This window comes from Phasianus colchicus, chromosome Z (genome assembly GCF_987193195.1).
Source record: "Phasianus colchicus chromosome Z, bPhaCol1.hap1.1, whole genome shotgun sequence".
NCBI lineage: Eukaryota > Metazoa > Chordata > Aves > Galliformes > Phasianidae > Phasianus > Phasianus colchicus.
Window position 1 is genome coordinate 34,147,707 of NC_143476.1, and position 25,465 is coordinate 34,173,171.

General features: G+C 37.2%; 1 protein-coding gene and 1 long non-coding RNA gene across 3 annotated transcripts in view; both read right to left on the bottom strand.

Moving 5' to 3' along the window:
- Window positions 1-25,465, bottom strand: part of MSH3 (mutS homolog 3) — a 111,020-nt gene that overhangs the window by 66,981 nt on the left and 18,574 nt on the right. Inside the window, exons 9-10 of the mRNA XM_090132645.1 lie at window positions 6,340-6,452; window positions 4,947-5,061 (exon numbers count right to left, since the gene is read on the bottom strand). Coding sequence (XP_089988771.1) covers window positions 4,947-5,061; window positions 6,340-6,452 — 228 coding nt within the window. The remainder of the gene's footprint in view (window positions 1-4,946; window positions 5,062-6,339; window positions 6,453-25,465) is intronic.
- Window positions 7,907-19,821, bottom strand: LOC149912819 (uncharacterized). 2 transcript variants are annotated; one of them, XR_016462312.1, is made up of 4 exons: window positions 16,876-19,821; window positions 14,498-14,574; window positions 11,187-11,287; window positions 7,907-8,751 (listed from the first exon to the last, which is right to left on the bottom strand). It is a non-coding gene; the product is annotated as an uncharacterized LOC149912819 (long non-coding RNA). The 2 variants fall into 2 exon arrangements; XR_016462313.1 differs by lacking the exon at window positions 7,907-8,751 and adding an exon at window positions 9,187-10,986.

A 25,465-nucleotide genomic window follows, 5' to 3' on the forward strand; every position in this document is an offset into this window, starting at 1 on the left:
GCACAAAGGATGCTTCTCGTCATTTCTATCAACTCCACAAGTGAGTTTCAAGACTGGACTTACTGGCTGCAATGTTTCCATATTTCAACTAGCTGAAGCCCAGTAGCACAGAGCATGTCCTGTTCACTGTGAGTGTTCTATGATGGTATTTGAAAACAACTAACTCTGCCCAAAGGCAGGTTCAATTTATTAGTCCTTCAGAAGAAGACATGCTGAAGATGTTCTCATGACGTAAGTTTTGTATCTTTTATTTTATTCAGCTATTTGCTTTATCTGAGTTACTCCAACCCTGCTATTAATCCTGCTAACTGAGAGCTTGGAGTATATGAGTATGGAGTATAATAGCCAAGATCAACTGCAGAATATGCTAAACCAACAATTCCAGATGTCACAGGAAGAATGTGTTTTGCTTCCACCCCCTCATCTTCCTTCAGCTTAGGATCAGAACTTGATAAAAATGTGAACAAAGAGTCTTCATAGGGAATTAAGGGACCAAATTACATGAGATGCAGGTTGTAAAGAAATATAAAGTCAGTGCTGGTTTTTCAGTGAGAGTGTCAGCACAGCTCTTGTGAGAAGTTCTTGTGTGCTGCTATTGTCATCTTCTGCACCAGCAAAAATGGCCCTTCAAAATCAGTTCAGCTGGAGCACAACCCATTGGTTTCTTCTGCAACTGAGTTATAAAGGAGTGACTCTTGAACTGTCTCAAATACTTAAACAGTTCAAAACATTCATGACAGAAATAGCTAGTTATTCTACTACTGGTTAGCAGGCAAAGGTAGGGTCATGCAGCCTGGGAAGAGATAAATGAAGAGAAAACAGAAAGCATGTTTCTATGAGGATTTATGAAACTTTTAGGGAATGCTTACTAGGAAGAGATTAATATTCATAAAACAGCTTTTCAGAGTAGAATTGCACTTGATGATGACTATTAGAGGGGTAGTATTATCTTAGGACAGTAAACTACATCCTCAGACTTTTATTCTTGCATGTTACCTGTGAAATGTGATCATTTTGGTCTTTATACCTTCCAAGAAGCTTATAGGAAAAGTGCACTATTAAAGCTTTTCTAATTATTTTCTCTGCGGGAGACATTACATATGATTTCACAGTAAGTAACACAGCTCAAGTGAATGCATGTTATTCAGATCAGTGGTTTTCAAATACTATAATTTTGCAAATCTCTAAAAGCTTCCTAATGAAGCTGCAAGACATTGCTTTGAAAGTCTACTAAACAGCAGATTTTCTTTGCTCAATTACCTTTTACAGACCTCTAGAGTCTATATCTTCAAGACTTCTAAGAGTGAATGAACTTATGCATTTAAACAAGAGTTGCAGGAATTTCTGTACAGATTCAAATTTGAAAATACAAAACATAGTACAAGTATACAAATAAGACAGCCTAGGAGAACGAGGGGAGAAAAATAACCTCTATCACTTTTATCCTGAACTAGTTTTATCCTTTTTCTCCACTGAACTCACCCCAAGGGGTGGGTTTGCAACCTTGCTCTTTCCAGATGACTGCTGCCTCATAACACTTTCCTTGAATGCAGCCTCAGATTCCTAGTGGATGAAGTGCCCTCCGCCAGTCTTATTCTGTGCTGTCCAGAGATAAGGCACATCCTTTCCTAAGCACCTCTTCTTAGCATCTAAAAACCATACTTTTTCATTCCCTCATGCTTCTGAGCTGACCTAGAAACCTCCCAAAATCATTTCAGTACTCTCTTTCTCAAAGTCTCATACATAGCACATGGGGAGAAATAAACCTATGTAATATCTTGTATACAAAGTGTTTTCCAAAACATCAACATACAAAAGATATGGCAGCTATATACACACAGCGTCCTCAATTTCAATGATACTTCTCCTGAAAATTCAAGGAAGACCACCATTTTATGCTGAGAGAACTAATTTTGCCTTCTCTCAATTTCATCTCACAAACTCCTTCCCATTCCTATTACAAATTCAAATAAGTCATTTATCCTCTTGTTGAAATCCTCCTCTCTTTCCTTACTTCTCTCATGGCCACTTTAACTGTTCCACTTCCTCTCTTTCACTTCTACCTTATATCTTCACTACTCATTGTTCTCCAAACCCACAGCTACTCCTCTACTTCAAAAAGACAGCTGGCTCTCCCTTTCCTGAATTTCTTAAGTTTATCTATCACTGGTCAAAATATAAGGTATGCAGTCTCTCTTTCTTTTGCAATATGCTAGAAAGCATGTGTGTAATATAAAAATACACTGACACATTTCCCAGCAACTGCTATGCAAATGATGATTATTTAAAAAGAAAAACTGGGTTTTCAACTGTCTTTGAAAATCTGAGATGTGTACCAGCTTCTTGTCAAAACCAATGAAGGTGTCTCAGTATGTAATGTATTAGAACACATGATAAAAAAGCTTCTCTCATTCATTCCAAAATCTATTTTTACTTGCTGCTGGAGATCCAGTGCAGCCTAGCCGTAACCCAGGGTCCTTCTGTGGCAGAAACATTTTTTCTCTTAATATGTGCTTGTTGAGGAACTTAAAACTGTATTTTACATTTTTATCTGAATACCAAAACAAAATGAATTTCCCCTCAGTAATCATTACTTGTCATAAATTTCAGCTGGAATTCTCTTCAGCTGGGACAAGGGTGTTTCTCAGAAGTAAATACAAAGTATGAGGAATTTTTTGTCATTCATCCTATCAAATAGGTCTTCTTCATCCAAATCTGTACCACATCAATAAACTGAAAACTGTCTCATAGCTCTGACTTTATGCTCACTGACTCATCAGTACATGCTCACTGACCTGAATTCTCCTAGGAATTCTAAGTTGCTTGACAGGGCAATGGAAGTATTTCTTTTCTGCTTCCTGCAGAATCACAGAAAATCCATGAACCTGACATCCTTTGTTTTAAAGGTTCTCTCTTTCCAGTATTTAAGTAGTGTTTCTAGGTGAAGTATATAAATTTGAATCTTGCTCAGTATATTCACATTCAATGTACACAAATACATTGTGACATACTAAAAATGGCAATTAGAAGTACTGGCAAGATAGAGAAGAGCTTTAGAAATAAATGCAGTAGAATCCAAGTTCCTGAGCTCAGGAACAATGGTATCCTAAGGAATGGATTTTATTTCTTCATAGTGTATCACCAAGATAGTGATACAAACAGTTCACTGACTTTCCATTCAGAGGTTCAAAAATTCAGATAAAATTTGTCAGAGCAACACACAGCAAGCAAATGTCAACTGTAAGATTTAGTATTTTTCCTTCTCAGTTTATAATTATATTTGATTTTGAGATGAAACTTTTATCAACGACTGCTGGTAGATAAACCCTCACATAATGACATTCCTCCTTTGCTACTGAGTTTATTTCTGTGTGAAATGTGAACTTGTATGTTTTCCAGTGGAGAGGGATACATTTTGTGATTGAACATAAGGCACTGTGACAATAGTTATTCAGAAGCATGACCATGGAAAGGCATTGTCTGGGAGTTCACTTTCTATTTCAGATTTTTCTTGCAAGATTTCTCCAGTTCCTGCCTCACCATCCAAGCATTTTTCGAAACAACCAGCAAAAGGATGAGTGGGAACACCACAGTGCTAGAATGCCACAAATTAGTGGACAAAGCAAGAAGCCTTAGCAGATACCACAGGAATTGCTTTCTCATTAGGTCTATGAGTCCAGCATACTTTGTTAATATTTTAATGGTGCTTATCGAGGGGAAAGGCAACTTCAGGAAGAAAATCCAAAATCCAGAATACCAAACTACAAATTATTTCCAAATATTTTAGAAGATATGTGAAAAATATTTAAAGATGACACAAGCAATCATTTTCTGAGAGCAGCTGATTTATTATATAATGTAGGGATCCCTTCAAAATGGGGCTTGAAATTATTTGAACATCATGCAATATATGCATGATCTATAATTGACATGAAATATTTTAAAGACAGGGATCTCTGAGGAGGAGTCCAGCAGAGGGCCACAAAGATGCTCTAGGCCATCTTCTGAATGATGAAAGGTTGAGTAAAAGGGTCTGTTCAGCCTGGGGAGGATAAGACTGAAAGGGGATCTGATAAATGTTTATAAATATCTAAAGAGAGGCAAATGGATGAGGCCAGGCACTTCTGGGTGATGTGTAGAGATAGGTCAAGGAGTAACAGCCTAAAACTTGAACACAGAAAGTTCCATGTTAACATGCAGAAGAATTTCTTTATAGTAAGGATGGCAGAGCACTGGAACAGGTTGCCCAGACAGGTTGTGGAGTCTCCCTCTGTGGAGATATTCAAGATCTGTCTGGATGCCACCTATTGTAGGGTATCTGCTTTAGCAGTGGGCTTGAACTCTATCATCTCTTGCGGTCCCTTCTAATCCCTGTGATTCTGTGATTTGTCACAGAGCTGGAATGTTCTGAATGCCTGTTTTCTTTTTAATTGTTAACTAGATTCAATATTTTAAACAGATGTGCTAAGTGCTATCTAAACATTGCAATGTCAGCATTTATATCTGCTTCCAAGGCTACAAAAAGAGAGTATGATTTACACACCTCTATGGAAAAATAAAACAAATCTTGTAGAGCTGAATTACAGCATAAAAATGAGCTTTTAAAAACCTGCTGAAAAAGCACAATGGTTGTTCACAGAGTAAAGCTGAGACTGAGAAATGACTGCTAGTATTTACTGACAAAATTTACAGTTTCCTTCCTTGTATCTACAAGTTCTTGCTACTTGTTCATTTTTAATAACGCCTGCAGTACCTATTCATTTACATTACTGACAGTAATGCTGTAAGAACATACTTCAAGAATATTTTCACAAAACTCCACTTGGGAAGAAAAAAAAATCATTTTATTCTTCCAGATCTGAGTGAGCTCATTTCATTTAAGGCAAGTTATCTGATAAAAGTTACAGGATATCTCTGGTACTTGCTTTGATGGAAACGCAACTTACCTTGGATTGTAAAGCATCTTTTCCAAATTAAATTCTTTGAGGTATGCAATTACTGCTGCCAGAGCACAAATAATAGGTTTATCCAAGCTTAGTATTACAGATAGTTTTTGAGGACCTAAAAAAAAAAAAACAACCCACAGTTAAATCACTGTTTACTGCCTATGCATTTTAGAAAAAGCATAATCAAATTTTCAACTTAATTGAATAGAAATCTTAATTGTGCATACAGTGTAAGAGAATTTGTACTTCTCTTAACACGTATGCTCATGACATTAAAAAAAGGATGCTATCTATAAATCAACATAAATCATGATTCCAAAAGAATGTACACCTTGACAATATCTCAAATAAATTATTAAACAAAAAAAATATTAAACACTGGATTCCACAGGTTTTTCCTCATAAAAACAATTAACAATTGGCGTAAGAAATTTTTAAATATACAAACTAAGAACTGAATTCTGAAATCTCCATTACTGTAGGCAACATCTTCACAAATTAAAAAGAATAAAAATGCCTGATGATCTACATGTCTCAACAAGTCTACAGAATAAGGTTTCATCTTGGTAAAACAGATATTTCTATAAGATCATTCTTCTGCATCTAGACGGTACTTTACTACAGTGTACGTTCCAGATGTGACAATAGGAAAATTCACTTCATCACATCTCATTATGAAAGGGTACTTTTGAAGCCTTATATAATAAAGGTTTGTCAGAGAAATTTTTCCATTCTTATGAATGTTAACAAATACACTGAAGAACTGAAGAAACATTTCAGATATTGTATCATTTCCCTCATTTCCAGCAATTTGCTAAATATGTGGAATTTGTACTTCTCTTAACATGTATGCTCATGACATTAAAAAAAGGATGCTAGCATTCATTTCTATGAAAGCAGTGTTCATTTCTAAGGATTCTCCAAACTTAAAGGTGGTCCCAGTGTGCAAAAAATGAAGCAAAAGCAGCAGGAGGCCTGCACAAGATGAATGAGATGCTATCAGGAGGAATACACAGACACTGCTCAAGCTTGCTGGGCTTAGGAAAGCCAGAAGACACCTGGAATTGAAACTGACAAAATACATGAAGAACAACAGAAATAAGACAAGGGAAAACATACGCCTGCTGCCAAATGGGCAGTGGATCTGGTGACAAAGGACATGGAAGAGGCTAAGGAACTCTCTTCTTTACTAGTTTTCTTCATTAGTAAGATTTGCCTTGCAAATTTCTAGGCACCTGAAAGCAGCGGCAAAGTCTAGTGCAAACAAGATTTATCCTTCATGCATAGGATCAAGTTAGGGAACATTTAAATACATCGGAAGTAGCCAAGTCTATGAGTCCGCAATGTATCCACATGTACAAGCTAACAGGAACGCAAAGATGTTCTGACATACCTGTAATATCAGGCACCTCTTTTGCATAAAAATCAGTAACCAGTTGGAAAGCATGACTGTATTCAAAATGGTAGTTTTCTATCCTTTCTATCCTAATTCTGTCATCTCGTAACCTGCAAAGAAAAAATAATTGAATGACTTACAGTATTTATGCTCTCTTCAAAAAGAAAGTCTTAGTAGGTTACAAAAACGTGGACTTTCTTTCCTCTTCCAATTGAGAATGGGTAAAGACTGGAGAGATCAGCTGCACAGAGATTGGGAACTTTTAAAAGAAGTCTTTTTCCACTGTAAAAAAAAGTAATGCATAAAAGAATGAACAACAACAAAAAAAGATTTAAGAAAACAGCAACATAAAACTTGCCCAAAACAGACTTAAAGCGGTCATCAAGTTTCCCTGCAAGGCAAATATATTTTCATAAATTATAACAAGTATTGGCTTTATCTGTTCTTGAAATCTTATTATTAAGCAATTAAGTCACTCATGCATGATATATCACCTCATTTAATTATGCTTTATTTGTGAAGACATTCTTCTCTGACATGTAACATTATAACATTAAGCTTTCGCACTTTTTCTTATATGCAGCAAAAAAAGAATTGCTCTCATTTATTTTCTAACTATCTGAAGATTCTTATCTTCCTTGTGCTCAAATTAAAGATTTCGTTCAACCTTTTTGCAGAGGTCACAAGTTAGGCCTCTCAGCATTCGCATGGTTCTCTCTCTCTCTGCTGCATTTGATCAGTATATTTGAAGTTTTCAAAAGATGGATATGCAATTCTTAGCATACTCCTTACTCCAGAACAGAGCAAAAGGAAAAACAAAAAGAATTTCAGTTTAAATTCAACTCTACTTTTTCCAACATGACATTTATGATTTCCAGACAGCTTGCAATCTGTTTAACACATTTTTGCAAAACTGCCCCTTTGCATTATGACCACTGCATCATATGTTCAAGTCCATAATTGTTGCATACATTCTCCAGCTTGCCCTGCAAAAATTACCATCTTTCATACTACTCTCCAAGGTTGTCAGGGATGTTAAAAATAATAATCTAGACCTTCCAACGTGTTCCTCCCAGCTTAACAGCATCAGCAAATGTAGCAAATTTAGCGTTCCAATACTGAGTCATTTAAATGAGTTCTGCTCAATGAATCTCCCTTGCTGACAGCAAACAACAGAGAACTACACCTGCAGAGGATTCCAGCCAGTTTTGACGCCCATGAGAAATTATTCTAGTTTATTTCCTGTGACCTCTGCTTCCCCCAGCATACTAATGTAAGATGGTGGAAAAACCTTTAATTATTACAACATGCATGAGATCACAGTTGTTCAGTACCTGGATCAAGAGATCTGAGATGCCAAAATCTGAGTCAATGAAAAGTGCGTGTTTTGTGTTGACACACACAGCTTTTTTACATTGGGTGCTTTTATGAACTGTTAACTGAAATTAAAATTGAATGTCACAATATCAGCTAAATGTATATAGCTGATAAATAACAGCTGAAAATAAACCATAAAAACAAAAAAAACCTTGCAATTTTTGAGCATAATCATACATACACAGTGCATCCACTGATGCACTGAAGGAGTAATTAGTAGAAAGTGCCAGTAAAAGATGCATATAAAACAAACCTACTTGGAATCAGAGTATCCAAGCTCCAGTTTCATATTATAATGGGAAATGAATTAACCAAGTACTCCTAGCACATTGAAATTATGCCAATCAGAGGGATGTGTAGTTGTTATAGGAAGGAAACAAATCAATACTCTTCTCACAGATCTTTTCAACTTTACAAGAAAAAGGACAGGTTTTCTGCATTACATACTCCCACGTGAAAGGATCAATACATCTCTGAGATTCAATTCTTAAAAATTAGAGTTATTTTCCTATAACATGTGTCAAACAGACTTAGATTTTTCTCAGTACATTCTAGATGATCCCTTGCTTATTTTAAGTGCCTTAGTTTTAGCTGACATCCAATTAGTTTTCAATCCTTAGACCCACCAGAACTCTTTTCCTTCTTGCATCGTTCACTTGCTCCAGCCTTCACTAACAATCTACTTCAATACATCCATTTTACTAAATGAGCAAGTATACTCCTACAACATTTTACAAAAACACCACTTAAGCACTACGCTTCTTAAAATGTGTTAGATCCTATCCAGAGCTTAGCAGAGTACAAGCCTCTGAATCAATCCTGTGTGAGAGTAGATCTTTTCCTTTGATTGTAGGTGAGCAGAGACTTAAAGAAATTCTTGTAAAACAATATTTTATTTTTCATTAGTACGTAATATGCTCTCATAACATTGCCTTTGGAAAAACAACATAGCCTGCAGAGATAATTTTTCAGAACTGAAGTAAAATCGAGATGTTTTGGAGGGTAGTTCATTGGATGATTCACACCACCTGCCTGTTTTAAAAGTAAGAGTTAAAAATGGTCATTATCTTTAATACTTTTGTAATTTTCTTTCATTGCATAACCAAACTTATCCAATTCCACAGCATAAGCTTTAGCAAAAATTAGCTTGACTGACTTTTACTGCAATAATTTTGTTCATCAGCTATATTTAAAGGAAACTGTTCAAATTAGAACTAGACCACTCAGTGATTTGTAAAGACCTTCATGTATTTTCATATTTCTATTCCAGATATAGGCATTGTGAAACTAATAGCAGACAATCCATCTATCTGAGAGTATGCATATGATATTTTGGCTAAAGCCAATAAAACTGTAAGATTATCCATTTCTATTAAACATATGGAAGAACCTCAATTTTTATGAAAACAAAATTTGCTGCAGAAAGTTTTTGTCTCTGTCCTTCACTTAGCCACATGATCACCCACAGGACGTTTTTGTGATTACAGCCAGAATGATATGTTGTTGCTTTATCTCTCCAGCTACCAATGCCTATTTCAATCAGCAGTCAATTTTCTATCAACCTCTGTAAACATCATTCTTGTCAGAACGTCTGCAACAAATTGCTTTTAAAAATTCATACAACATTTTATTGATAGCCTTTGCAGTACTTCTCAGAAGAAACAATACTTATAGTTCTACAACACTGATGAGGCTAGTCAGTGAAGAACACTGAACTTCTCAACAACATTCTACCTTGCTTAAACATTTCTGTAATGAACTTGTTTCAGGATTTCAAATCATCACGTGAAGTTGTGAAAGAATCTATAGTGCCCCTTACCAAACTCCCTGCTCTCAAAACTGCACCGGGATCTTATGCAGAACTATCCTTATTGACCACCTAAGTTATGGAAGTTGTCTGAAGAGGTGATCATCAGTTGCTGTTAAGTGTACGAAATCAACATGCTGACAAGTAAATTTGTAATTCTAATAAATACACATTAATACACACACACACTTGCATATAAAAGGCAAAAGCTCACCACAGCATTCTCAGTAAAATAGGAGGCACTTCATTATTGCTGTACAATTCAAAATTAATGCATACGCATTAAACTTTGCATAAAGTATGCAAAGACTAAGTTTTTATAAAGAAGGAAAGGCTTCCTAGGGAAAACTAAGAAACCCACCAGACTTTTATCCTGTAACTACTACCCTGCCATACCCATTTCACTTAGGGAGTCTTTAAATACTGGGATGTTTTTTGTATATCCACACATCAGAACTCACTTTGCAAAAGATACTGAATTTTGGAGGACAGATGTTTTTATTACTAATGCTAAGCACAGACTCATAAAGCAGAAATAACTGCTACATAAATTTTCTCAAACATTTTTATTCAAACTGCTCTTTGTGCTTCTCATAATCCATTCTGCTAGGATCACCAGTGTGCCACTCTATAGAAAATATGCCTACACCGCACAGAAGAGCAAGGTAACCTGACTGTCTTAATCCCTTCAGATATCCAGTATTCAGTATGACTTCTTATTAACATGCTGAGCAGAAATGATATTTGCTTTATGTTTCAGTGCAGCATTGCCTTTGTTAGGCAGTTTGTTTCTAGCTCAGGGGCTCTAGCTTTGAACTTTTCTATGAGAACTGGAGAACAATCATCCTTCCTTTTTTGGTCAGTCTTGGCATGGAGCTCCAGTAGCTTTTCTGGCAACGTCTCAATGACATTTCCAGGCAGCTGTTCTTTTGGCACCATCTGCATACATGTTTAGAAGCACAGCTTTTTTCTCCTGCCATAGTAAAGCACTATCCCATATTTGCTCTCAACAACCTTCAGCCACCAGGCAGTGCTGCTGCAAGGCAACACAGATACCTCCTCTGAGCATCTGCCCAATCTCAAAATAAACCACTGATGCCAATGGTTAATAACCAAACAACAATTATCATGTGCGTGTATCCATATACTACATTCCACTATACATACATACACATCATCCCATATCCTATACAAACATTCTGTCCCAAAGCCATTACTATCTCAGTAAGCAAGTTTGACACACTTTTATGCACACATTTGTAAATACAGATATAAAGAGAAAACTTGGGGAAAATTCCCTGCTTATCTTTTACTGTCTATCAAAATATCAATATCTGTCAATATGTGCATCTTGACTTCCTTTTAGTCACCTTAACAAAATTATGGCTGAGCAGAAACTCCAACATAACTGCAAATCAAATGCAGTTTGCATTTCAAATCAAACGGCAGTTTGCAATCAACTGGAAGAAAAAAAAAAAGTGAAGAAAATTTTCTTTTAGCTTTAGGAAGTTGGAGATAGGTGCTGTCTGATAACAGATAGGCTATCAGAAAAGCAAAGGCTACTTGGGGTAGACATTGTATGATTCTCTATGCCTTCAATGAAAACAAAACTAGGTACCACAGAATAAAATACAAACACAGACAGGGCTCCAGAAGCTACCGTGTCAATAGATGGAGATAGACAAGCTGCCTCTTCCAGTCTCCTTCCATTTGCCTATCTGAAGAATGGTATGAGATGCATTGTACTTTGTTCATGGAAATCTGGAAGAAAAGTTCAAGAACTACTAAGAGAATATTTCTAAGCACATACAATGCAAGATAAAAAAAAAAAAAGCCAGCAAGAATTTATCAAGAAAAAGAAAATTTGCTCAGATTAATTTAATTTTCTTCAACAGCAGAGTAACAGATTCAGCAGAGAGAGGAGAGACACTGGGACACTAACTTTTTTCATGGGTAGATAGTGTTAGAATAAGGAAGAATAGCTTTAAACTAAAAACGGTGAGATTTAAGTTAAATGTTAGGGAAAAATTCTTTACTCAGAGGGTGGTGAGGTCCTGGACATGCTGCCCAGAGCAGCTGTGAATGCTCCATCCCTGGAGGTCTTCAGGGCCAGGTTGGATGGGCCCTGTTCTAATCTGATCTTTGGATGGCAGCCCTTCCCATGGCAGTGGGTTGAAACTGAATTTAAGAGTTGGTCCCTTCCAACCTAACCCTTCTGTGATTCTGCAAGTTTCCTACATGCTTGATTCGATGAGGTTAGTTAATACTGTTTCATGTAATATTCTCATAGCCGATTTACAGAAGCTCAATTTATATGAAAACATTTTTTACAGAGTGGGCACAAAACTGGTTGAAAAACAGAGTACCCACAAAAGTACCAGGATCTCACCACCAAAATGAATAAACATATTTTAGAAAGATCCATGAAACTTAATGGCACACATGGTAGCATGCGGCACTTCAGTTTTCACAAAAAAAAGAAAAACACACAAAGGACTACTTCAGTTGCAAATTATCTGAGGCTGATGTGACTGCAAAGAAAGTTAGAGAACCAGACTTCAACTCAAAATGCTCTGACATGCTAGCGAAATTACCTATAATATGTGAGTTCTCTCAAACACATAGAACTGTAAAAAAACATATGCACAAGTAGAACGTGTAATGAGCGTGCAGAAGCTCTAACTTCTAATGCAGGAGTTCTGTTCATTAAACATCCAGAGCATATGTAGTTTACTTGCACAATGACCGAGTGGTTCTTATCCAATGAATAACACTATTTTAAGTCATCTGCAGTGCCTGATGCATTGTTTACTGCACTGTGACCCTCCATCTGTGATATCCCATTGTGATAGTTTGTCCCCAGAATCACCACTGACATCATGGTTCCTTTTTTCAAGACCAAACCAACCTGTCAAAGAAATCCTCTCTTTTGTATGAGCTTCCAACAAATAAAAAATTCCTAAAGCAACATCAACTGCAAAAACAAAACAAAACCAAAATATAGGAACACGTTTCCAACACTAACAAATATTCATTCAGATACAACCCACTATGAAAAAATGCCTCTCTGAATCAAAGTGCAAGCAAGGACAGAGTGAAGACATGCCAATCCATTGCTTCGGACTGACCCCTATTTCTTGACTCTCTTTTCTGAACATCATTTCCCAGCCCTGATTAACAGTTCTGAGACTACTATTTCTGCCCTGAATTTTCTGTTATCAGTTACACAAATTCTAGGGTTGGAACTTTCCAATAGAGTTGGCATTTTTTTGTATGTACATTTCTTTTTCAGAAAGATGATTTCATTGTGATACCTTTCTGTCAGCGAACAGTTCAACAGATTTCAGATGCATGCTATACTGCTCTCCTAGAAACTCTTGGGAAAGCAATGATTGAAAAGAAAAAACACACAAAAAAACTTTTTGCTAGCTTAACCTGATTAAATGGCTTGGCAACAATGAAATGAAAATAAGGTAACTGTCAGGACCACAGCAGATAGCGCTGATCACAATTTCTAAGGAACAGTGTGGCAAAAGCTTGCCACCAGCACATTTTGGAACACTGGCTATTTTCTCAGGCACGTAACACAGTCTTCCCTCAGCTCTCCCTGGGACCGAAAGTCTTATTTCTTTATTTGGTCAACAAGAGTACTCATCCTTTAGAGTCTTTTCCTTCCATTCTGCCCCTTCTGACTCTACCAGCTCTAAGCTTTCCTATTTCCATTGCTCAGCAATATGACTGTGAGTGTCAACAGTATCACAGCAAACAGAGCAGAACTGCATGTGCCACCTTACAGGCTGCAGTCACTAAAGGATGCTCAGAAGTCATGCTGTCCAACCTCCGCTTGCAGCAGGACCATGGCTAACATCAGATCTATTCACTGAAGTTGCAAGTCTGTCACTGGGATGACAAAGGAGATGACAGAAATGAAAAATGAGGAGTAAGTGCAAAGTCAGACCAAACCGTATTCTAATATATAACAACACAGAGAAGACTCTGGGATGGATCAACCACAGTTACAGCCTGAACTCCCTTGAGTTGCACAACTTGAAGGAGTTGTGCAGGACGATGGCATGTTAAAAGCAATACAGCAACACCAAGAGCAGAACAATTGTAATTATTTTTAACTGAAACCACCACAAGAAGCTGAGTGTCAAAGTTCTCATGGATGTGATACGTACTAGAAACATGCGTAGAACTGCTGTTCTTGGAGAAGCACGGCAAAAGTGATGTTTAGGGAAAAAAGATTTAATTCAGAGAAGCAACCCCAGGGTTGAGGAGTCCCACCCACACAAACACTTGTAAGAAAAAACAGAAATGTAATCCAGGAACTTATATCAATATTTTAATCTCTTTTTTATATATTTCTCCCAGAAGCCAACTGTAATTAATGCTGAAATATTTGCTTTTACAAAGATGATAGCCTTCTGCAAAACACTGCTACAAAAGCTCATGTAAAGAAAGGCTTAAGATAATTTTATAATTGACCAGAAAATCTATAGCATTTTAATATTAATTAATACAATTTTCAATTATCCTGTAACACAGTGATAACTGACTCCCAGGACTCCCCAAAAATTGTCAAGCCTTTTTTTTTGTGTGTCTGTTTCTGTGTGTGTGTTTTGTAGTTATTTTCTGTTTATATGTTTTTAAATAAAAGGGACTTGTCAGGAACTGTTCACACCAATGGAAAATAGGATGGCAAACAGAAAAAACTGTTTCACATCTTTTCCTTAAATAATTAAAAAGATTTGAAGTTCTTCATAACTTCAGCAATAAATTAAATCATGCTTGTGTTGCTTGACAGGAATACTAAACTCTTCCATTTTGAACAGCAGAAACTTTTGAGCACAAAGCATTTCAGTTTCCCTTCTCAGCCTTCTAAAAAGGTTTATTACCTACCAGATCTTGTGGTGAAGTCATAACCATTGTGCTTCTGTCAAATTGCTACCTACTGCCACTAAAACTCACCATTATGACCTCATTCTAGGATCAGGCTGATGGAGGAAAGCTTGGTAGAGCATGTCTTATTCAAAGGTCAATCTTCCCTGGGAACAAAAAGTAACAACCAAATCCAGTTTGAACAAAGTCAGTTCAACATTTAGCAAAGTTTCTCATATGCCTTACTGATCTCTCGTCTCTTACACCATGTCTGAGCAAAAATCTCTCAGGCATTCTTAGTTTAATGTATTTGAAATATCACTGACCCGCAAACATTTAAAATTATTTGGAACCTACACACGCATAAGCAGAATATTTAGCAGTTTGTCCAAGAAAGGTGATGCTATTTAAATAATCATGAATTAAAAGCAGATGGCTACAAGACAACATATTTCTGGAAAGATTCTTGAATCCAATCTAATCCCGTGACTTCTTCACAGGATTAAAGAGAATTCTGGGCTGAATACTGTAGAACATATCAGCTGCAGAACATCTGCAATGGTGCTAAGGAGACCTGCTGAAGTACAAACAGTGCCTTTGCTCAGGATATGAATAAAAGCATATCTTATAGCAATGATTAGAGAACATAAATGGGAATTTGAATGGAAGTCATCATCTGCTTATGAAACACCTTTTCCAAAGATTACATAAGAATTAATGGAGACCATGACAGAATCTATCCATGTATCTGTTATAAATCATTTCAAACTAACCTCCCACACTTCTACTACAACTCTACCTGCCAAGAACTGTCAAAAACATAAATCCTGTTTTTCAATCAGCATGAGAATTGCGTTAGAAATATACTAGGAGCACTCAACATGTAACAAAAACCATGCTAAAAAAGTAAATTGCTTCTGCAAGCAGAAAGGCCATACTCAGATTTTCCCCTCACTGGTGTACTGAAACCAGTTAGATTAACAGTTAGGTTCAGTTCAGTCTCTTACACATCTCCTTGTGCTTTGCAGAAACAGTATACTTGCTGCTTGGATCTCAACTTTGTATAAGCAAAATTCATAATCTTCTATAATAAAGAAATACATATATGCTAATAGCAAAGCAAAAGAGAACTTTTACAAGAAGACAGTCTATCTGTTTTGTTGGGCTGGACTGATGTATTGCGCTGATAGAAACGTGGAGGTCCCCCAGGGATAGCCTGAAGCAGGGCGAAGGCCAGGGAGCAGATGGCTGTACTTTCCATGCAGATGTCATGTGGGAATGGAAAAGCTGAATTGCCTCCAGGAAGAATTCATCTATGCCTTGTTTGCATTACATAAAGTAATATTCTGACCCCTATCTGGAAACTGATCAGCAGTCAAAATTAGCTACATGTATCTAATTTGGCACTCTGCTCCAACACTTTGTGTTCACAACTGGAGAAATCCTGATACACCAAAGAAACAAGTAGAAACTAAAAATTTTCTTTTTTCAGTTTACTAGAAGTGCAGATCACAGTTCAAACCAGAAACAAGTGCCTAAAATTTCTCGCACGCATTCTTCAGCCATGTCCTGCCAGGAGAGACTTAACTTGTTCTCAAATGTCACCCAGTAATACACATCCAAAAATGCGTATTTCATTTAAGAAAAAGAAGAGGAATGCTGAATCCTCTTGACTCCTTGCATGACACTATAGGATTACAAGCAACCTAAAAAAAGAAGTTAAATAGAAAAAATGAAAAAAAAAAATGCAGCCCATAACATCTCACTTGAATTTACATTTGAAAAGAAAGTATACATTACTGCTTCCAAATTAAGCTGACAAGTCATTATATCTGGCACAGGCAGAAAACCTACAATCATTGCTGAACTCATGGTCTAAACCACCACATTATTCTAAGAAGCTATAACTAAAAGGAGAAAAATAAATAAACTATCTGTTTTCAAGATTTACATAATTTTATCCAGAGCTAATTGAATGAAGACAGACTAAATAAACTGGGCCTTCTTGATGTGGAGAAAAATGAGGCAGTGACTTCTACCTAAAAGGCATATAAAAAAATCTTGGAACAGACATTTCTCAGAGGCACACAACGAAAGGACAAAACCAGACAGCCATAAGTTGCAGTGTATTCAAAATACTGCTTGGACTTGAGAAAAAAAAAATCTTCCCCACAAAGCCAGTTAAGCAAGGTAAAAGGTGGTAGTAAAGACAGTCTGGGGACTCTGCCATTCCTGAGGATTTTCCAAGATGGGTAAAACTACGTGTGACCTGATCTAACACTGAAGACAACCCTGAGCACAAAAAAATTACCTCCAGAAATCCCATCCAAGCCACTTTTTCCCAGGATTCAAAGAAATAAATGATTCAACAAAACTGTGAAAGCTATTAAATGCAATATAAACCAGACACAGCTTAACTCCACAAATTAGAACAAGGACGTATGGGCTGGCCAAGCAGCCTTTCTTACTTTACACCATTTACCAAGCTGTTTCCTCTGTGCTGTAGGAAAGAGATGAGCTCAGAAATGAGCAGAGGCTGGAATAATTATGGTTCTAGAATTGGACTGTGACTACACTGTGATCTTACACAGCATCTACTTGTATAAATTCCTTCTCACATATCTCAGAGACTCAAATAAGGTTCTGAAGAGCGGATGCTCTTTGGAAAAGAGACTCATTTTCCATGCAGAAATTCTCTTTATAGGGGCCTGACTTAGAGAACTTTGGTTATCCAGTAAGTAAGTGAGGAAGAGATATGCATTCCCATTTTCTCTGGGATAACGTCATATGGAACAGGACAGGACATTCGATTTAAGCTGATTACTTAACCATATTTTTCTACTGAGAGTGTGGCACAAAGTCTCTTATATTTTGATTTCTGGCATGCATAGCTAGCTATTCACGTTTCATTTTCCTCTCATGCCTTTGACAGCATCATTTGAACTGACTCCAACTGAAAGGATATGATAGATTATGTAACTATTCAGTCTACCACGTTTTTCTTTTTTTTTTCCTCCTCCACCCCCTCTATTTGGAAGATCAATGTTTGGAATATCTAACATATTCAAGTTCCATCTAACTGTACAGAAATAAAAACATTATGCTATAAAAAGATCATGCAGCTCTCAACATTTGTAACTGCAGATGTAATTACAGATCATAAATAAAATATTCAGCATCTCCATCCCCAAATCAAACCCACAGTGTTTTGAAGAAGCTTCAATAATGAAAATGTATGTTACTACAAAGTTTGCCACTGTAGATGGTTTATACCGTGTAAGCCTTCCTTTCAAGGAAAGATCCAGCTGTATGCTTCTACAGCACTTTTAGCAACCAGCTCATGAAAAGAAAACTAGAGTAAGGAGTGATTCCATGAGGCCCTTTTTGTACTTGGAATGAACACTGTAAACTTAAAGGACAAAACACATTCAACCCATGCAGTAAAAACCTGTGTATTTTTGGATGTTAACATATAACAATCATAGAATCATCGAATGGCCTGGGTTGAAAAGGACCACAACGATCATCTATTTTCAAACTCCCTGCTATATACAGGGTTGCTAACCACCAGACCAGGCTGCCCAGAGTACATCCAGCCTGGCCTTGAATGCCTCCAGGGATGGGGCATCCTCAACCTCCTTGGGCAACCTGTTCCAGTGCTTCGCCACTCTTTGAGTGAAAAACTTCCTCCTAATATCTAACCTAAACCTCCCTTGTCTTAGTTTAAAACCATTCCCTCTTGTCCTATCACTATCCACCCTCATAAACAGCTGTTGCCCCTACTATTTATATGCTCCCTTCAAGAATTGAAAGGCCATGATGAGGTCTCCCTGGAGCTTTCTTTTTTCCAAGCTAAACAAGCCCAGTTCGCTCAACCTTTCTTCACAGGAGAGGTGCTTCAACCCTCTGATCAATTTGATAAGATAGATCTCTTCTTCAGCATGTGCCTGACACATTCCAAACACAGGACCAAAACTTCAGCAACACGCTGCTGCCACAGGATTTCTAGTATATAATAAGGAAAAATCCACATAGAATCATAGAATCAGAATTGCTCAGGTTGGAAAAGACATTCAAGATCATCAAGTCCAACCACAACCTAACCATACTACCCTAACTCTAACAACCCTCCGCTAAATCATGTCCCTGAGCACCATATCCAAGTGGTTTTTAAACACATCCAGGGATGGTGACTCAACCACCTCCCTGGGGAGCCCATTCCAGTGCTTAACAACCCTTTCTGTAAAGAAGTTTTTCCTGATATCCAAGCTCAACCTTCCCTGGCACAACTTGAGGCCATTTCCCCTCATCCTGTCACCTGTGACCAGTGAGAAGAGACCAAACCCATTCTCACTGCAACCACCTTTGAGGTATTTGAAGAGAGCAGTAAGGCCTCCCCTCAGCCTCTTCTTCCCCAGTCTAAACAGCCCCAGTTCCTTCAGTTGCTGCCTCGTAGGGCATACTCTTCAAGCCCTTCACAAGCCTTGTTGCCCTTCTTTGGACCTGCTTCAGCACCTTCATGTCTCTTCTGAACTGAGGTGCCCAAAACTGAACACAGTATTCGAGATGGGGCCTCACCAGTGCTGAGCACAGGGGCAGGGTTACTTCCCTAGTCCTGCTCACCACACATTCCTGGTACAAGCCAGGATGCCATTGGCCTTCTTGGCCACCTGGGCACACTGCTGGATTTTATTCAGCCAACTGTCCGTCATTACAACAAGGTCCCTTTCTATCAGTCAGCTTCCCAGCCACTCCTCCTTTAGTCATGCAATATTCGCCTCTGGAAACAAAGTATTCTGGTGCTCTACCTGTGCACATCCTTTTTTTAAAGTGACTTCTGTGTCAATTAACAACAGCTTGCTTTCATACAAAAGCAGTGTGTATCCATAGGTACCGGTCACCCAGCATTTAACTAAGAAGATATCATTTAAACCTTCCAGTGTCAGGAGAATTTGGCACAGGGAATTTCTCATCTGCTCAGCTTCTCATCTCAGAAAAAGAGCTTTACATGTTTTGTAACATTTTTAATAGAGGCTGCTGGACAGAAAACATGGAACAGCTCACAGAACAGCTGGCTAGTCAATTACACTTTCAATTAGTGTTTCCTTTGATAAGCTGATAGAGATTTAAGAATCCATTAAATGTGATGAAATGAACTTGTTAATTTTTCAACAAATTATTTCAGGCTTTCCTGTGAGATATACAAAGATGCTTAAACACACTGACATTTCTAATATAGTAAATATGAAGAGCGTTAATAATTATGCCCTCCATACACAAATTTTCATCTCACTGCCATATTCCTGTAATTAGGAGTGGCACATTTTAACCATGAATGGGTACCTACCTTGACTTCACATTCTATGAAAAGTTAACACAAATAAAAAAGCAAGGAAATCATCCTTCCCCATGAGTTACTTTAGTTTGTAACATACAGATGCTGTATACTACATATCTTCCAAGCTAGGATTTATGATAAAGGAGCCAACAGCAACAGTGCGAGTTAAACTATTTAAAAATAGAAAATATATTTAAAGGAAACAGATGAAGGTAGCATAAGTTTAGTGGTAGAGTTTAAAAGGAAAAATGAAAAAGGAGATGAGAATTTGAAACCAAGACTGAATTTATCTCATGTTAACACTTAGGAGGCCTCATTTTAAGCGGATGTTCTCTCTGACAAGCGTTCAGTCCAAAATGTAATTTTCATTACCATATGACTGCATACCATCTCTGCAGAACTGAGCTCAAAAATAGAAGTAACAGAATTTTTTGCATTTGTTATTTTGTTTTCTAAAAATGATAGAATTTTTTAAAAATACTATATTCTACTAGTAACTAACGAAAAATCTAATAAATGAGAATAAATAACTCAAGACTTGATTTAGGGAAACTAAAGAATAAAATTCATGTTGTTATCTACATATTAAATGCTTACAATGCTAGAGGAATAGAGAAAAAACTACAAAAGCAAACTGTTCATTTTTGTCAAAAAAGGCATTTTAGCACACAACTGAGAAAAATCAAGAGACACATCATTCAGATCCTGTATTTTAAAATACTGAAAGTTGTCGGCACAGTATATTGAAATCTGTATATAAAGAACAGTCCTAACATATAGGAATTCCCCTCACCAAACACAATATATAAGGTGGTAGTCTACATTCTGCTTGCAGAAAACTATGATATACAGGCATCTGAAAATATACCCGTCTTAATAAACATCTATAATCATGCTTTGAGATAAATACTTTAAAAAAAAAAAAAAAGATAAAAATTTAGAGAAGTATACATTTACAAAGAATGACTTTTCTTTTAATTCATCACATTACAGTTCTCATTTAGACCACTGTGCTCACAAGACCAAGAGTACAGCCTGCCAAGTAATTTAAACTAATTTAGATTAAAGCAACCACCAAAAGCAACAGTCCTGCCATTTCTACCATCTTCAGTCATTCTCATTCATTTTCCACGGGCATAAAAGCTTGGACATAAAGCAAACAGCTAGAATAATAACCACCTCTCAACAATTCAACCAGAAATAACAAACGGCTTTTGAATTGTCCCAGTTACTTGCTGCACTTCACCAAGAAGTCACAAAAGCTTTCACACTAGCACACAAAAGGGGTCAGTTTAACCCACAAATACCACTTAAAAAGTTATAGATTTACTTCGTTCTGAGTTTTCCTTCCAAAGTATTTTAAAAATCAAATATAGAATGGCTTGGGGTGGAAGGGACCTTAAGATTATTAGGTTCCAAACCCTTGCCATAGGAAGGGACACCTCCCACTAGATGCTGCTGCCTTGAACTCCTCCAGGGATGCGACAACACACAGTTTTCTCAGTTTCTCAATCTGTATCAGTATCTCACTGATACTGTTTCTCAATCTGTATCTGTATCAGTATCTCACTATTCTCACAGTAAAGAATTTCTTTCTAACATAAATAAACTCTCTTTTAGTTGAACTCCATTATCCCTTGTTCTATCACTGCACTCCCCAGTACAGAATCCCTTCAGCTTTCTTACAGATCCTCTTAAACTATTGATTAGCTATGATAAGGTCTCTCCAGAGCCTCCTCTTATCGAGGCTGAACAAGCCCAGCTTTCTCAGCCTCTCCTTGTAGGAGTGGTGTCTCAGCCCACTAATCATCATCATAAACCCTCCTCTGCATTCACTCCAGCAGGTCCACATCCTTATTCCGTACAGGGCTGCAGAACTGGGGACTCACAAGGTTGGATTAGACAAGGAGGAGAAAATCACCCCTGTCGCCCTGCTGGCCATGCTTCTTTCAATGCAGCCCAAGGTACAGTTGGCTTTCTGGGCTGCAGGTACCTAATGCTGGTTTATATCCAATTTTTCATCCACCACTATCCCCAAGTACTTCTCCACATGGCTGCTCTCAATCACCATCCCTAAGTCTATATTCATACTAAGGAATTTCCCAACACAGGTACAGGACTACAGGTACAGGACCTTGCATTTAGCCTGTTAAACTTCACATGGCTGACCTGTTATACTTGTCCACATCCCTCTGGATGGCATCCCTTTCTTCTAAAATATCAACTGCTCCAGTCAGTTTGGTGTCATCTGCAAAACTGCAGATTACTAGTGCCAAGACAGGCCCCTGCAGGACACCACTCATCACTTGTCTCCACCTGGATACTGAGATCTTGATTACCCCTCCTTGAATGCACCCAATTCAGCCAAATCCTTATCAACTGGAGAGTCCATCCCCAGTGCCTCTCCAATTTAGAGGTAAGAATGTTGTGTGGGACCATATCAAAGCCTTTATATGTAACACACTGCTTTTTGATTAAACACATTTGCTAATATGCTAATTATACATCACAGGTTGAATAAACTGCCAAGCAAATTTCAATTCACCTTTGTAGCATCAGAAAGCTACGTGACGTATAATGTGTTATTTTTGCTGAAGTTCATCTTTTCTTCTAAACCATTTCAGAAGCAGCTAATGTAACATCAAGAGTCAAACGTATATGATTGGTAACAGGTAGCCCTTTATTTGCATAGAGAAGACTTCTAAAAATGACATATGCACCTTGAACAAGTAGCAATGGGATCCTTCTCTTACCATGGAGGATGACTCCCCTTGAAATAACTCTGACACACATTTCACTGAATCTACAATATGAACAAGTTAGAACCATTCTGCAAATTATAACACTATGAGAATTAGAAACATAATGATGAGTCACACTCATCTCCTTCTCAGTGGCCCATGTCATAACTGTCCCTGCTGCCTTTGCTGAGTCAGGTATTGAATGGATGGATGTAGTCAAGAAAAAGAGTTAATTATCCTTTCATGACAGAGCTGAGAGTGTTTGACTCATTGCTGTCTTATGCTTTTTATAGCACTTCCGTCTTCAAAATGATCTATTGTATTTCAAAGGCCTTACACTCACGCTAAGTTACAGAGTTCTTTTCTGCATATCTTCCATATTATCACCAAAGCTTCCTCTTCAAATTCAGTATCCAACTGATGAATCATATGAAACTTCAGGCTCAAACAGAATGTAGGTTCAGATTCCTACATTATCTGAATGACTGGACCGTAAGTGAGGCATTTTATCTATGTAATTGAAATCCTACATTATACAAGACAGCATAAACCCAGGTATCTTAATGAACAACTCTAACTTTAGCATTACAATTTTTTTTTTCATTTGATTTGATGATTGATTTCATTTGGTTGGTAGCTATCACACTTTTGTGAGCAAAAGTTCACAAACATTACATTATAATTTTGAGTAAAAAGCTATGAACTATTTGAAGGCATGCACTCCAAAAAATAAGCTAACACAAACTCATCCTAACTGCATTTGATGTCAGTTATGAAAGCACTTCTTTGCTTAGGAAACCCAAAGGCATTAGTATTCAAATTCTCATGTCCAAGTGAGACTGTGGTCTGATACTGGCTATGTCTGAGCCCTGGGCAACATTTTGTTTTTCATACCTGGGTTAGATAACTAAACATGTACCGCTATATACTTTATTTTCAATACTTTCCCTCTTGTTTTCAACAATGTTTTCTGTATCTTATTGCCTCTATACAAGTCAGTGAGCATTTAAGTCTGATGAGAAAGACATCTTTCACAGAGCCTCTGCTCCGCAAACCTATGAGAGTAATCTAGCAGAAAGGAGAAACATTCCTGGCTTCTGTGGGTTACAGAAAAGACAACAGAGGTCTCTATACTACATTCAGTTCCCACTCTTCAAATTTCAAGGCTTGACTGAACAGAGAAAGTTATTAGGTCAATCTGACCATAAAATACTCAAAAAAGGAACAGCATTTTCTAGATTGACTGACAATTTTCATCAGTCAAATGTAAATGCAAGCACTGACAACTTTCCTCAAAATGCTGCTGTGCACACAAGTAGACTGCAAGAGCTTTGGTGGAAATGTTAAACTTAATCAATTAAAAATATTTAAAACTTGCCCAGGAAAACAGAAGTTCTTTCAGATTCAGAGGAGACAAAAGCAAGGCCCAATCATCATTTTACAGTCTTTATTAGTTTCAGATTTTTTTAAGCACTCTGTAAACAGGGTACTTTTCTTGTTACAGCTGTGAATTCATCATGAAGCAGAGACTTTTTTTTTTCTTTTTAAAGGCAAGGAGTTTACAAAACCCCTTACAGCATATCTGCATATAAGTAGCAAAACAAGTATATTACATGTGTATACTATTATGTAGATGTATTCAAAATAAAAATCCTTTAATGAAGTTTCAGAGATGAAGCGTTTTTCAGTCAAGCACATGAGGAATAACAAGCATGCTGTATTTGTAATATATGTAGAATGTTTTATCAGGAGGCTTAAGTTCTCCACTTAGAGATGCAAATCCATGTGTAATCTTTTCAGAGAATTAAAACAGTTTAACACATCAATTAATACTATAAGTAATGATTTTTTACAGCTACACAACTGATCACATGTTCTCATAAATTAAAGGCTTTTTTCAGTCTTTTCCTACTTCCCCTCTCTCCAGTAATACCTGGAAATCTTTCATTGCAAATGCAACAATGCATATACACTGAATATATCTCAGTACTCTCCTGAACTCTCCCCAAGTCCTGATAAAATAGGTTTAGTAGAAAGTGAAATGCATAACTCAAAAGCAGTAAAACTTTCAGTGAGGCAGCTTAAAGTACAAAGTCTTAAGATCCCTGTCAGCCATGACTGCAGCAAAATGCAATGTACAATGTACTGGTTGGCACGGTCAAGGAGTACATGAAATATGCCTGGAGATGGGGAAAAAAGCCATCTAGAGACAGCAAACAAAATGGCAGATATGAAGAGGTGACAGAGACTCACGGAAACAGGTAGCATAGGCATAAAGGGATAGGAGGAAGGGATGGAGAGGCAAACAGTTACCTTTCATCTGAGAATTAGAGAGGCACAATATAAACAAAGAGGAAGAATACAGTTCAAGAATTCAAGCCATTTCATGGCTTTTGTCCCTTCCATAACTCAGGATGGGTGGGATGATGGACACATTAAGAGGAAATTCATCTTCTTCTCTCTTTAGAATCACTTTTATATGCCAAACATGCAGAGTTTCAGTCTTTTTTTCTTCCACACTACTACCCTCACTTACATTGCTATATTGTTTTTATTACAATGGATGAATTTCTAACCCTTGGCACTAACAATGATGGCAGGAGATAAGGGAAGGAGATGTAAAATCTGAGAAAATAAAGTTTCCAAACTATCCATGATGTCACTGTTTCACAACTGAAGATTGATGTCCCAAGTGAACTTCAAAGAAGAATAAATTACAGAAGAGAAGCAACTATTTTGAAAATGGTAAGTCTATAACAAAGCTACCATACTTACATAGTCTGCTAAAAAAACTATCATACTTTTTTTTGTTTGTAAGAGCTTAATAATTTTTATCCATTTACACATGTGCAGTATAGCTGCTGGTTACTGCAGAATCTTCAGTGACATCTGGAACAAGTGAAAATGAGCAACTCATGTCCTGGTTATGCCCTGGTAAAGGTTAGCATCTTTTATATCTATGTGAAGCTTCATCATATG